Source organism: Pecten maximus, chromosome 11 (genome assembly GCF_902652985.1).
Source record: "Pecten maximus chromosome 11, xPecMax1.1, whole genome shotgun sequence".
Taxonomy (NCBI): Eukaryota; Metazoa; Mollusca; class Bivalvia; order Pectinida; family Pectinidae; genus Pecten; species Pecten maximus.
Window position 1 is genome coordinate 27300634 of NC_047025.1, and position 15574 is coordinate 27316207.

At 35.1% G+C, this 15574-nt stretch overlaps 1 protein-coding gene across 2 annotated transcripts; it reads left to right on the plus strand.

The window, feature by feature from the left end:
* Positions 1-1217: 1217 nt before the first annotated feature.
* LOC117338293 (terminal nucleotidyltransferase 4A-like) lies at positions 1218-15214 on the plus strand. Of its 2 annotated transcripts, XM_033899581.1 has the most exons (11): positions 1218-1685; positions 3575-3698; positions 3909-3955; positions 4233-4353; positions 5491-5586; positions 7493-7633; positions 7985-8198; positions 8752-8875; positions 9382-9642; positions 11211-11346; positions 12543-15214. In XM_033899581.1, the coding sequence occupies exons 1-11, from the start codon at positions 1321-1323 to the stop codon at positions 13149-13151; spliced, it is 2238 nt and encodes a 745-aa protein (XP_033755472.1). In that variant the 5' UTR covers positions 1218-1320; the 3' UTR covers positions 13152-15214. The 2 variants fall into 2 exon arrangements, with proteins under 2 accessions (XP_033755472.1, XP_033755473.1); XM_033899582.1 differs by lacking the exon at positions 11211-11346 and having other exon boundaries at positions 1321-1685.
* Positions 15215-15574: the final 360 nt, after the last annotated feature.

Consider the following 15574-nt stretch of genomic DNA (forward strand, 5'->3'; position numbering starts at 1 on the left):
CATTTCAACGAATGATGTTGAATGAAAACACGCTCAGTAAAATATCAAAGATCATATAGGCAATGCTCTGTTAGGAAAGTTACATATTATCAACCTCGAATTTATAAAACGTTGAAAAATATCCGTTATATACTGAATCAAAGACGTAATGTACAGTATCATGAGTTAGCATGAAGGAAAAATGTTCCCCAAAATCGCTGAAATCCAATTTATTTGATAAAATTAAGTGGCAATGAATAAATTATGCTGGGAGTGATCGAAGGACTCAGCGTTTTGGTTGCCGATCAGTGGTCTGTTTTTTTTGGGTTTTTTTTACGGTCCAAGATGTAAATATAATATATATACCTAAAAAAAAAAAAAAAAAAAGGGGGGGGGGGGGGGGGGGGGGGGGGAGGAGAAAGGAGAAAAGGGGAGAAACTAGGGGGATACCCATTAGTACTTGTGTCAATGTGACAAAAAAAGTAGTAATTCAAGGAAGAACCATTACATTTATTAGGTATAAAGGTTCAAGGTATGAACTCTCGGATATGGAAATATATATATAGATTATTGGGCATTCTGTGCGGTCGTTTCAGTCAAAACAAAACTCACAAACGTATAGGCCTATAAGTTAAAAACGAACTTACACTCGAACTTATAAGATTTCGGAACAGCAATCTTAGAATTAACTACAGCCCACCTGCCGATGACCTGCTGTTCATGAATGACCTTTGCCGTACCAAATACATCCTACCTAGAATTTGGTTTTGGAAACCTGCGTCTGGCCAGTGTATTATACAAAATGTACTCTATGTCTACCTATGGAACATGATTCTGCGGTGTTTTTTTTATGAATTCATAACCTTTTTTTCGCACATATTCAAATTACACAATGTCTTTTTCAGTAAGACCCTATTCGGGCCTCAATTAAAGACCTGTCAAAAAGGGATCCGGCTACATGCTTCCCCCGTGAAGTGTGCTTCATTTGTAAAAATGTGGTTGGTTATTTCGAAAAGAAATTTTTCGATTATAATACTTATATTTTGTATTCAAGTATAATTTTCATTTTTGTTTTAATTTTAGATAACTCTAAAAAGGCAATGACAGAATCGCAAACCATTCTTTGATGAATACGTTTTAAATTGTGTGTTGTTTTCTTAATCCATTCGTAAGTAAATTAGTCTGTGATTCCGATATATATATAAACTCTATGTGGACATGCGCAGTGGCAACCATCCTCTGCAAATTCGAAAAAAGTGACAGCCGCTTCGGTAAAGTAAGTTTTCCTGATAAATTAACGGCACGAACGAATGAGTTGAATATTTCATTCAAATTGACTATATGGATCCAAGAATTGCTTGGTATCCGCCGGAACAGTTAGGAGTTGCTCATGATGTGTGGACAAGGATAATTGAAGCTCAAATAGGCGTTGATAACATGTCTCTCAATAACTCCAATCCAAACTTGGATCATAAGCCTGCCGAGTTTATTCCTCTGGATATAACAAACAATTTTGATCAGAAGTCTGCTCCGACAAATCGACAGAATAGCATCCATAACCAGGAAAACAGTTTTAAACGAAAGAGAGACAATCGTGCCAGTACATACGGTTTGAACCATTCGTCGTACAAGCATTTATTAAAGGAAGATGGCGGCCTCACCCCTTGGAAGCCCAAGAAGAAGAAATATCAACCAGACGTTATTGGGTTTGTAATGATTATCAACGACAATGTTATTTGATTTATAATTATATGTATCCCATTTTCTCATATCTATATGTTTCTTAGCATCGTCATTGATTTGACAATCGACAGAACATGGGTGCACATGTGTTGTGCAAGAACTTTAAAATATGAGGCGCCCATGGGGAAATTTCCGGAAATTGTCCGCATATAATGTAAGCCTTTTCGGGTTTAAACTATCTATAGCGTTAAAATAACCGGAATTGTAGGGGGGGGGGGGGGGGGGGGTTGTCATACAAAATTTGCGGATTGATTACGAATGTTAAAGATCTATTTTCATTTTAAATACACTTTGAGTGAATTTATTTCCGATTTACCCCCCTCCAAACCACCACCACCAGACACACATGTATGCGTACAGTACACACATGGATCTGCGTTAAGATGTATTGCCCGTGGGTGGTGGATAGAGATGTTATTCTGTGCTATTAATAGCAACAAATGATTTTTAAGAAAATTGATTTTTCAGGGAATAACATTTTAGATCAAAAGAAATTAATTCAGTTTCACTTTTACTTTTGTGTTATATAAAATGCCATTAGATGTGCTAGATACTTCCATGGAAAGTGACATTGTCAACTTACGACTCATTTCCAGTGCTACCTGATACAGATAATGATATACAATTAAAAGTGAGCAGCTTTCAAACAAGTGTCAAATAATTACAGCAGGTTTTTTTTTATTAGACTATTTAATCTATTGATGTCATACATTAGGTCAAATTTACCTTATTTATATTTCAATCTTTAATGGTTAGATTATAATTAGATTAATTTATTTCTGGTGCAAGCAGGTTGGGGAAATCTGCCATTTTCAGCTATATAGCTGATTTCAGCTACTCTAGCTAACCATAACTACTATCGATAGCTGAATTAAGCGACTTCAAAACAGTTTACCTGTTGATGTGTTAAATACACAAAGTCGCATGTGTGCTGAAAAATGATCGGGTATGCCACCCTACCAGACATAGTACTTAAACAACTTTCATGATTCATATAAACGATATCAATTTTTTTATTTTTTTATATTTTATTTATTTATTAATATTCATGGAATTGTTTAAATACTGTGTCTGGTAGGGTGGCGTACCCAGTCATTTTGCGGCGCACATGTGACTTTGTGTATTTGACAAGTTAACAGCTGAATCCAGCTATCGATAGTAGCTATGTTTAGCTTGAGTATGAAATCAGCTGAATAGCTGAAAATGACAGATTTCCCCAACCTGGCAAGATGCGATTGAAATCTCTATACCAGACTACATACAGTCGGGTAATAAATGGTTACAGACCCCCCCCCCCCCCACCATTTAAGATTAATTGATAAGGTGCAATTCATTAGATTTATTTTTCTGACTAAATATATATATCCTTCCACATACCTTGAAATTTGTATTCAGCTATTTTTTAAGGACAGTTTTAAAAAAATACTACCATCATCAGAACACTATCTTGCGAGATTTCAATGGAAACAAATACTTAAGTTCTGAAAACAGTATGTCAAAGAATCAATGTGCATGGATTTATTTAGTGAGCGATCATCAGGGAATAAAATATGTACATGTGTATAAGTTCATGTAATAAAACCTTACCTTTTAATGTATGGTATATGTTGTTGTATACATACTGTGTCATATTTAGAGAAAGTGGGGAATTGTACAGGTTGAAAACATTTTGAATTTGCGAGGATGCACTTGAACCTCAACGCATTCTCTCATTACGTAGGAGAAAAATTCTCTGAACTCCATCACATTAATGTACAGGTAAGTTAAAAGTGCTTTTAAAGCAGGGAGGGAAAAGCCAGATAATACAATAAATGATTCATGTGGTCTTAAAATCATCTTGTTTTGTTCACAGTTTGCATGAAGAGATCAAGGATTTCTTTGTATACATGTCTCCTACACGTGAGGAAGCCAACATGAGGTCAGAAGTCGTACAGAGGATACGGTCTGTGGTCAAAGACTTATGGAAAGATGCTTCGGTATGTCATATTGCTAAAGTCCTTTAGAGTATGTCATATATTTTATGTAGATGGCCACAATGAACATTCCTAACTAATTTGCATTGTCTGACAATAAATTGATTAATACGGATGCTGTTTTGATATATACTAGTAGAACTGAGAAAAGAAGATATGTTTAAAAATAAAAAAACTTTAAATATTTAATAAAAAGAAACATTTCATTTGCAGGTTGAAATTTTTGGCAGCTTCAAAACAGGCTTATACCTACCTACAAGGTAAGTTTGCTATTGGTCATGCTCTGGCTTTGAATTTGATTATCTAGAAAAAAAACTGCTAAGTATCTAACGGTGAGCAGTAATGAAGTTCAGTAATATGAGAAAGTATTTTAACAGAGAGGGATCCATACATCTGCATCTCAATATTTTAATCCTGATTAAGAAATTATCTTGTGAGCTTTGTCAATATAGATTCAAAATCCTTAGTAATGGATAGTGCATTATTTCAAGATCCGAGAGGAAAACAGAAGTTACTGACTTTTTGTTTTGCATACAGTGATATAGATCTGGTTGTGTTTGGGAAGTGGAAATCTCCTCCTCTGTTCATGCTGCAGAAGGCCCTCCTCGACAAGGGCTATACTGACCATGCCTCTATCAAGGTGTTGGACAAGGCTTCCGTAAGTACATTCTCTGTTTTACTACTACTAGTAATAAGCCTATATGACTGTCCGTCTTTAGTCAAGAAATATTTACTGACATTGTTTTATCCCGACTTCTGTCATAAGGTAGTGGACTTACAACAATTCCCTTGTGGTAAATACTGTCCATCACAAAATACTAGATGTTGAATCTTTCTCAAATTTTCTCTGTAGTCTCCTTTGATGTGCATGTTAAATTTTGAGACTAACAGTTACTTATAAAGGGTCTTAAATTACTTTTTCTCACACCTTTGCATATGTAAGATACATTTATCCCATGTGGGATATCTCTATCCCGCATTGGTGCAGCGAGTGACCTCAGGTCCGGGACACTGAGCATTAATTATGTTACAAACCTTGTCAACAAAAATAAACACAGGAGAATCATGTTCGATTCAGACTCTGATTGAGCCATGTCCTAAGCTTACTCGGTAGGATAGCCTAAATAAATGCCGCACACCAAAACTGTGACATCACTGGGAAAACTCATCTGTTTGTTTATATGTATGATAACTTTCATAAATGCACTGTATAACTTTTTCAATGTGTCATTATAACAAATTATTAATTGTGATCATTGTCGCCATGTTGGATCAATTTTTTCCATGCATTTTATGAAAAAGGTTTGAAAAAAACAAGCCATCATATGTTAGGTAATGTGGGATAGGGAAATTCTACCCTCGAATGTAGAATTTAGGGTCAGAACCTAAGCAAGCCTCGGTTCTGACCCCAAATTATACACCCGAGGGTAGAATTTCCCTATTCCACATGCCTACATATGACGGACTCTATTAAATAGTCATTACATGTGAAATTTAATAAACAAGCTCAATAATTTGAAGGCTTGTGGCATGTAAAAATTAATGAACAAGAAAATATTGTTCATATAACAGTCATAAATGTAAGATGCTGTTTGTCACATTTATTACTTAATGTACGAGAATGTAAGAGAAAAGTTCCAAATGAATTTCTATACAAGACTGAATTTCAGCTCTGGCAATCATATGACATCCCAGCAGTGTTATTGCAATTATGATGAGTGTTATTATAACTATGTCTTACAATGTTTATGACATAGCAGACCACTTATAAAATAAATACTTTACACTATTTCAGGTCCCTATAGTCAAACTCACAGACCTGCAGACTGACATCAAAGTGGATATCAGTTTTAATACAAAGAACTCGGTGGAAAGTGCTGCACTCATCAAGGTAACGTCAATACAAAATCATGAGGAAATAGTGGCCATATATAGTGGTCGCCCGATCATGATTGTAATAGAAAATTAATTGATTTGAAACATTTCTAGCGACTTGGATCTCAAAATCCAAAAGTCAATTAGTGAATTTTCCATGGTGATTTTCAGTGATTTATCTCCGATGTGGTTTTCTTAATTAGCCAACGAGGTCCTGCATACGCTTGTTTGTAGTAGCAATTAAGCGTCCGACTGACCTATGAGCGCTAATCAAAATGGCAGACTAGCTTGATTGTTCCAATCAATCTGGTATCACCTTGCCAAGGTTTGGTGTTTAACTTGATGTAAAAATGTAAAGATGACCTTTCAAACAAGGAATTCGGCGGTCACCGGGTGACCGTGTGGTGTTTATGTATGAAAACGAATGCGAATAAAGATATCAGAAGTAGACGAATGTCAATGTGCCTTCACTACATGTCGTTGAAATATAGATAAATCATAGGGTATTTAATTTACACAAAACAATGCTGATATGTGTCAATAACCGCAATAGTTGAATTTGAAGTGAAGTTATTATGTAGTCGTGATTTCCACGAGTTAAAATATCAATCAAACATGGACTTGTATTATTTAATTCTGTGATCAAAGCAATGATCTGTCTGGTTAATATTTTGTCACCTTTGTTATTTCTACCTCAAATAAGAAGAAAATAATATAATAAAATTTTGATCAGTTGATTCGCTCCTGAATTTAACAAACAATTAAACAATGATGTTTACTAAATATCATTTGCATAACTAAGACACATTTTAGACATTTATTTTCAGATTAAATCCGATTTTGAAAGTCACTATGAGGAAGATGTTTTTAAATGTTCGTGATCAGTATGTCATCCAAGTTCAAGGACACAAATAAAAAATATTTGCATATATTAAATATTCAGGTGATGACCAGTAAATTTTCGACAAATGTTTATAGAAATTGGCTCCCTTACAACATGAATTGCCTGTTACATGACGCTTGGAAACTCATCTCTTATTACTAGTATTGCATATAAAGATTTATCAAGTATTATTATAGCCTCCACTTTATCAATCTGATGAGAAAAAGATATTGGCAGGCATATTATGTTCCATTTGTTGTGACATTCTTATTTTGGACTTGGCCTCAGGTGCCTTAAGCCTCTTTAAAATAAGCTGCTTTACAGATTGGATCCAAACAAACTATAATTTGTTGTGATTTTACTAGTGGTTGCCATAGTAAAAGATTTGTTGTCAAGGAAATCCTATCCTATATTATCCAGCTGTATTGCCACTCATTCTAACAGCAGTGTAAATATCACTGTAATGTGTTAATGATATTGATTAAGCTGTCTGTGTAATGTATTAAAAGATATACGCGATACTTTTAATGCTGAGGAATACATAGATATATATATATATATAATAGAAGTCCACAGTATTAACTACAAATCCTCTAAGATTGTTCGTTAAGTCTGGAACAAATTACTGCTTGTCCTCCACATACTGTACAGTTTACATGTATATGCATGCATTTTAATATTATTAATTAGACAGATCTGGAATTTATTGAAGGGAGACAACTCTTATACAAAAAATTGAAAATATGAGTTTAATGTGTACATAATGAAGACCAATTAGGCTATGGCTTTCTATTTCACAGAGGGAAATATTGCTGACTCCGAGGCAAGGGAGTTTTTTTCTTGTAAATATTCATTTTAATAGATTTTTTTCTGTTTAATGTGGATGGTGAGTTTAAATTTTTTAGTTTTCACACATGATGACAGTTAAAGCAAGATGATATATATGTGGTTTAAATACAAGAACACTGTCTATACCTCCAGAACAGTTAAACATTGGATATGGTAAACGTTGACAATCAAATATACTTTTCTTTGCCAGAAATTTATGGAGCAATTCCCAAACCTGAAGTATCTGGTGTTAGTATTGAAGCAGTTCCTTCTACAACGGGACCTTAATGAGGTGTTTACTGGTGGCATAAGTTCTTACAGCCTGATCTACCTGACTGTCAGCTTTCTCCAGGTAAGAATGTGATCTACCTGACTGTCAGCTTTCTCCAGGTAAGAATGTCAGGATCATCCGTTTCAAGCTCATTGATATGAATTAAAGGCTGGCAACACTGCCAGAAACTGACTTAATTGGCAAGAAATTTTCTGCTCTTTGGTTGGAAACTAAAAACTTATTTTTGTTGTCTAGATTAATAAATGCCAAGGAAATTATATAAGAGTTTAGAGATGTAGAAAGCAAAAGTAGTCGTAATCTTAGGGAAATTTTCTGTGAAGTCGACAAGTTAGTACTTCCGGATAAATGTTAGCTGTCAGCAACATTTGAGTTTACTTCTGTTGAAATATACATGATTTATACATTCTATAGCTTCATCCTCGGTATGATGCCACAAGTCCTGAAGCAAATCTTGGAGTGCTGTTGATAGAATTCTTTGAGCTTTATGGAAGGAACTTTAATTACATCAACACCGGCATACGCATCAAGAAGGGTGGAGCCTACATCAGGAAAGAGGAGATACAGAAAAGCATGGATAGCGGCTACAGGCCATCCCTTCTTTGCATAGAGGATCCCCTCACAGAGGGTAGGCTACCAAACATTGGAAGAGTTTCATTTCATTCAATATTGAACAAAAATTTCACGATTGAGCATTTTGATAATGATAACATTTGAAATTTTTACAATATGTGATATCTCTTATATAAAGTGTGAATTTGTAGATAATGCTCGTTTTAAAAATATTAAGAATTTTTAACATAGTAGTAGTGCAAGGCAGCATATATTACTTATATACTACATTTGGATGTTTTATATTGCTGTTCTTTCAAAATAAATGATTTTGGCAATGTGTCGGAACAAAAAAAATTGTTACTTCAGTCCGAAAAGTGAAACATTTGTTTAGCTGTGTACGTGAATGTTTAAAAAAAAAGGTTGATTAATTTTTGTCACATTTGTATGTTACTTATACAAATATAGTAAAATGTATTAAAAACGGTTTGTTTTTCTGCTGATTGTTGCATGTTTAATTACTTTTATCTATAAAAGGCCTTATATTCACTGGAAAAACAACAGATAAAATGGTTACAAATTTCAGAGTAAACCCCACAACACCTATTGCTATTGTTATAATGTTGCAGGTAACGACATCGGTCGTAGTTCGTATGGTGCTATGAAAGTAAAGCAGTCATTTGAGTATGCCTATCTAGTCATGACCTACACAGTGATGCCTCAAAACAGCCACATTCTTGGACCAAATCATAGGTAAGGTGCAGATGGTTGGCCAAAAAGTTATCTCCCAAAACATACATAAACTATTATTTTCATGTAATATTCTATTAACGCTGTAACGTGTCCATGGAACTGTCAAGGGCAGCAAAAGCAAGCAGCCATGTCATTTACATATTAAACCCAGGGTTTGCACTGGGCATTTCATAAATGGGATCCTTTTCAGATAAAATGGGGTCCCTGTGAATAGTTTGAATGGAGCTTCCAGAAAAAATGGGGTCCTTTCAATTTTCTATGCTTCAAAAGGCTATAGGGATGGCTTCAACGTGTACCCTGAAACCATAATTTGATTTCACCAGATTTGCATGAAGAGGCAAATCCTGATTAAAGTTTGTTAAAAAATTCAATAAAGGTATGAAATATATTTGAAAATATGCAAGCTTGCTGTTGGAAGCTAGGAGACTGGGATTACATTTTTCCGCTTTCTTTTATTGGTTATATATGATGATTTCCTGTATGCTGACCATCAGTTTGTTCTATAGTATATTAGGTAGGATAGTGAGAGTAACAGATGAGGTGGTAGACTACAGAAAGTGGATCAAGGATACCTTCCCCATCTTTATCCCAAACAACCCCATGGTGCAGCCAAGCACCGACAACCATACCTGTAGCGCTGACACGAGAAACAACAACAGCAATAACCTAAACAACAACAACAACAACAACACAACACGCAGCTATGCTAGTGTGGCCAACAGTAGTCCAAAACACAGCAGCACAGAGACTGTAGATGTGAAAAACAGGTAAGTGTGTTAATTACATGGGCTTCATGCTCAAAATTTCATTGGGAATGACAAAATGTTAAGATCACTACATGAATAAGAATTTTTAAGCACAAATTACTAGACTAAGTTGTGAAATGAAAAATAAGATTAGAAATCAATACTCTTTTCTTTCAGACACAATTGTTTTCAACTCCTTTTATTTGGATTCAATTTGTGCCGTACAAGTGATCATAGTTCAACAAGGATTTATTTTTGTCCCTACATCATAGTGGTGGTTGAGATTGAAGTGTTTTAATGTCATAGTAATCATTTTATTTAAGCAGTTGATCATATATAGGTCACCCTGACCTATCATTTTCACTTCAGACTTTGGTCCATTTCTGGAATAAAAAAAAAAATCTTATTCATAGTATTCTTGAAGGCTTTTAATTTTCAATGAGAGTTGATCTGTGTTGAATATAAAACCTGATTTTGCCATCACCACTTTTAAGAGTGTTAAGATAAGATTGAAAGTTCCTTTGACTTTTTTGGCTTCAGAACTGCTTTTTGAATATTCTGTGCCTGTTATTATGAAAAAATAAGTTTGAGTAGTGAACAACCTTTGTTTAAATCTGCATGCATACTAGTGCTCTCAAGAAATTCTACATCCCTTGTCATGCTAAACTAAGTAAGCCTGTCTCTCTCTGTGATGGTAAATACAGGTTTTCTATTGATTTTAAATATTAATCAAACTCTCAATGTAAAATTTGAAACCTGTGTCATTGTATTTATAACGAGCTGTTCATTTTGTTGTATAATGCTGGCTGGTAAGCCGTAGAAAATGTTTTGCTTATTTTTTGGTTTGCTGGAACATCGCTGACTATTTAAAACTAAGATCACACCTGTGATGACTGTCGGCAGATTTTGATTTCACCCAATATTTCCAAATAAATATTAAAAAGGAAGAATTCAGTAACCCTGATATAAACTCCTTGCCATCAGGCTTGTGAAATGATCAACACCAACCCCTTAATTAGCCTAGGAACAGCTAGTATATCTTCTTATACTAAATGAAGGATATATTTCAAGGAGAGCTAAAATTGAACACCATAATGTATGTCATTCAAGTCTAAAAAAACTCGGTAATTGAATAAAGGAGAGATAAATTAATTGCATTACTTATAGGATGATACCTAACTATAACAAATTTGTATAGTAGTTTTCAATTTCTGTTACTTATGATAAGGGCCATTGTTAATGAAGTTTAAGTTGATTTGGTAATGTAACAGATCCCAGTCCAATTTTTGAATGTCCTTATTCTCAAAGTGAGAATTTGACTAACTTGCAAAAGCTCTTCTGTGTAAAGAAAGCTACCAGCATTAACTTGTAGTCCAAGGAAAAGATAAGTTTCCAACACCGACTAGTCTGACGAATACATCAGATACCAACACTGACTTGGAAATCCGAGACAATTGCAATATCTACTAACAATTAATTGTAGTCTACATGGCCTTTTACAGCAGCCTGTAGTCTATGTGTCAAAATAAAGCTACTAATAGTGACCTGCGTTTTGAGGAGTAAAATTCAGCTACCTGTTTGTTTTACAGACAAGGCAGTGGTAGTGTGAAGATCTCTGAAGGTCCTATGGAATCTATTGAGCAGTCGGACTCTAGCTCGCCCTACCAGTCCTCCTCTACCTCCTCCCCCAACAACAGTTGTAGTTCCAGTCTCACCAGTGACACAGTGAGTACTCCAGCCCCATGTAGCTAGGATCTAAACACCTAATCTTTGTATTTAGCATCGCACATGTTCAAACTTGAGACTTCTGATAGAATAACAGCACTTATAACAAGCTATTTACATGTCATTTATAGTTAGTCACACCTCCACATAGTCACTGTTGGGGATGTAATTTGTTCAGTCCCATCCCCTATAGTAGGTGATAATTTTTTTTTTCACAAAAATAATCTTGGTATTCCTCTGTAACACTTCTCAAGATGTTATTTGGAATAATTTTGTTAAAACCAATATAATTTGATAATCTTTAAAATGGTAGACAGAAAAATAACCAGTGCATGATATAATGATGACAGTATTGCACATACATCCCTTACCTACATTGCACACTGATAACAATGAAGGATCACAAATTATCTATTAGACCCTAAGTGGCAGCACTTGTGATCTTGGCTCTGTATTTGTCATTGAGTCTCGTAGTGATAGGTTGGTAAATCTTTGTATAAAACTGAAGTTAGATATAAAGAATGTTTGTGGAGAAGGCTCTACTAACTATAACAATAAAATATGTTTCAATCAAAATTGAAAGAATATTCTGATGTTTCAAAGTCAGCATTGTACAGTCCTAGATGTTCATTCTTGCTATGCATAATCTTTTGACGTACAATGTATGTGATTGTATTGATGAATAAATGAACTTTGAATTGTGATGCTAGCATTTTTTTGCTTCTAGTATATTTATTCATAATGATTTATTACGAGTTTTCATGCTGATAGTAACAAAAATATTGTAAAACTACAGAAGTTATGGTCAAGGCTTCGGTATATACAGTATATATTTCATACCTGTTTGTCACATTTAGGAGTTTTAGAGAGTTCTATTTACTGATTGTAGTGATACGATCCTGATATTTTGCATGAAAGCCTTTTTTATTGAACATTATCGCTTAGCAGTCTTTTTTTTTTTTTTTTTTTTTCGGAACCTTTTGTTTGAAATTTAAATAAATTTTGTTTTGCGTTTACCTTTTTTTCTGTCTTAGCAGGAGCTGTTTCAGGAACATTCTCTAGTTCTGTGATATTTCATAATGTTAATGCATGATGATGAATACTAAAATATTGTCATAGTTGCCTGATCAAGAGGAAGATATGATAATCGTAGGTGTTTTTACTGGAACTTTGTACAATACTGTTTATGATTGCAGGACTCCGAGCCCGATCCCCAGCACCAACAAGAATCTGTCCAGAACGCCACAGTCCAGCCCACCAACTCTACTACCACCTCTACCACCACCAAGTCCGGTCCTCGCTCCACTGTCGTCCCCACCCGTGAGTTTGTGCGAAGTCGAGACTATAGCAAGCAGCGTGGCAGTCCAAGCAAGTCGCGGGACGCCAGCTCTAGCAGTGTGTCGTCGACACGCTCAAGCAACAGTTCCTATACTCCACGGGGCACGCCCAATAATACACCAGCTACGGTGCCCAGTCATGAACACTCGGTGGTGGAGGCCGTACCAAAATATGCACCCCAAAACAACATTGGCACAGGGGGTCACACAGGACATTCTAGTCAGTCTGGTCCCCAGGGTGGCGGCCCTGGGGGTAAAGGAAACCGCTATCCCCCCGGGGGACACCAGGGCAGCAAGGTGTACAGCAGATCTCAAGGCAAGCGCCGCAAAAACAGTGTCGGTGGCGGCAGTATAGGACAAGGTCATGGGTCACACACATTACATACAGGGGGCCCTAGTAACAATTACAACAGAGGCGGTAACAGCCGTAAAGATTTCAGCCAAAGTAATACCAATAGTGCCAGGTAACACTGGCCTCTCGGAGAGTGAGTGGATAGAGATAAACACTTTGATGACAATTTCGCGTGTGAAGATGTGCTAGTATATGTATATTATATATATATATATATGTACGTATGGATGATTCATGTTTAATGTGTGTGAGAAACAAAATGTGTGCACATGAGGAAAAAGAAGGAATTCACTACTGAAATTTCCTAGACTATTTCTTTCATGTGTATTTCACAGAACCATGTGATATCTGGGACAGACATTGTGATAGCTGTACATAATCAACCAACATTTTCTCTCAATCCTGTATGCATGTGTTTGTGAGTGTATTTCCCAGGCCCGGTTGTCTGCATTGTCCCAAACAATCTACAACCCTAAACTAACTCCTTAACTAAGTGCCAGTGTTGAGGCCGGTGACGCATGGGCGTGGAATCCAGTTCATGACTGCCTTGAGTGTGGCTAGTGGATGCATTTTATGGCCACCATGATTTTTGACACATGATCCACATCTTGACGTTTGAAAGTAAAAATGTGTGATCTTGTTCTTGGCGAATGCTGTGAGCTTGGATTCGGACAAATGGTCTCTGACTGCGACTGCCATGGATTCTGGATCCTGATTTTCGTTACCACCATGAGTGTGGTTACGGGATCCACTGCAGAATAGAGAACATGTGCAAATATGAGAGCGGAGCTGTCACACATGTCCTGTTCAACTAACTTATTGAAAGACCTCTCATATTACAAGTGAAATCCACGTGTCCATTAGATGGTGTAGAGTGTTCACGATTTGTCCTCGTCCTAGAAGGGGGAAAATTTCGCCAATGGTGCAATGTTTTGAAGAAGAAAAATGGCTCTGTGCTATTGTCACAGATTTAAAAAAAAAAAAAGACAAAAAAAATTCAAACATGATCAGCAAATAAAGAGATGAGTTTATTTATGCATATCCTGTATCCATAAGTAACTAAGTATTAATGGCAGCATATAAAGACATCATACTCCAAAGTCATTGCATTAATAGGGAGAAAAGTACTCATTATTGGACTGTTGAACAGCAATGTTGCTTGAATCGGGTACTGGTTGACCATACACCAGATTATATCTGGAGCTGTGTGATGTCATGTGTGTACATGGTATAGGAGATATGCTGAGAAGGACGTTTATACTGTATAGAACTTATTTTTTGCAGAGCTCTAGGGAATATTTTCATTATATTACATTAGCCTGGGCATTTTGTGCAAGATGTAAATCATACTCCAGGAAGAATAGTGTCAAAATGTTTACCCTGCAATGTTTAAAGTAATGTAGAGTGTATCTTTTACAGAAAGTCAGTAACCATAGCTCATGTGAAATATTGAGCTGAATACTTAGTATGGATGAAGATTATGGGCAAGTTATTTTCCTCATTTTCCCCCCAAAGACGTAGCTATTAATTTTCTTGTATATTTAGACAGAAAACACAGATCCTGTATATTTTTAATGGTTCTGTATAAAAATAACTTGATTTTAGCTATGGCTTGTAGACACTCAAGCTTTATATGGCAGACAAATTCAAAGTGTCATTCTGCAAATATAAGTACTGTTCTATTTGTTGATCAATAATGAAATACAAAATTAGTAGAGTTAACTTTTTGTTCCGAAGCTGACTTAATCTTGATAAAATTGAGTAAGTTTATTTAGTTTTATACAAGATTTTATTTTATTTATTTTTTTTTTAATTTTGAAATTTGAAATTTTAGTCAAGATCAAGAAATTTTGGAACTCCAAAATATGAACTTAAAATTTATGTGCATTATATCCCAAGTTGTGAATTCTGAATCAGTAAGTGTAAATAAGTAGGATTTTATTTTAGAGTAAAATGAATGAAGAATTAAGATTAAGATAAAAAAAATTCTTCTTTTTTTCCATTCTGCAGGAAAGATTTAATGTTGTATAAAATGGGAAAATTAGTTTAATGTTAGAAAATACTTCTTTGTACCAAAAAAATATTAAAAGAAAAAGTTCACAAAAAATGTTAAAATATTTTGTAATTATTCAATTTTTATCACAGAGAAATTCTATCAAAGTCTTATTGAATATGTGTGTATCAGTGTTTTTGGGGAAAATAGTTCAAATTGAGATGAGATTTGCATGTAAATATACTGTTGGAACAGATCTAGAAATGCATTGTACTTTAATGTTAAATAGGTGAAAGAAGTAGGGAAATTGTATTTCCTCGGTTCAAATATATGAAAGCCTCATTGCATAAAAGGTTTTTAGTCAAGGATCTCAATGCATAGGGTAGTGTTAAGATGTCTCCATGTGTTGTATGAATATTGGGTCTATATACATATATATATCTATATCTGATCTCCAGCCAGACAAAAAAATGATTGTGCAATTTAATTCAGTTTATATACCACCTGTTAGCATATTTGACATGCAAATAATGATATTAAAAATAG

Bases quoted from the DNA above. Each gene is read 5' to 3' on its own strand.
- LOC117338293 (XM_033899581.1), top strand. From the start codon at position 1,321: ATGGATCCAAGAATTGCTTGGTATCCGCCGGAACAGTTAGGAGTTGCT. The intron at 3,699-3,908 runs GTATGTCATATT...TTTCATTTGCAG, and splicing joins ACTTATGGAAAGATGCTTCG to GTTGAAATTTTTGGCAGCTT. The intron at 3,956-4,232 runs GTAAGTTTGCTA...TTTTGCATACAG, and splicing joins GGCTTATACCTACCTACAAG to TGATATAGATCTGGTTGTGT.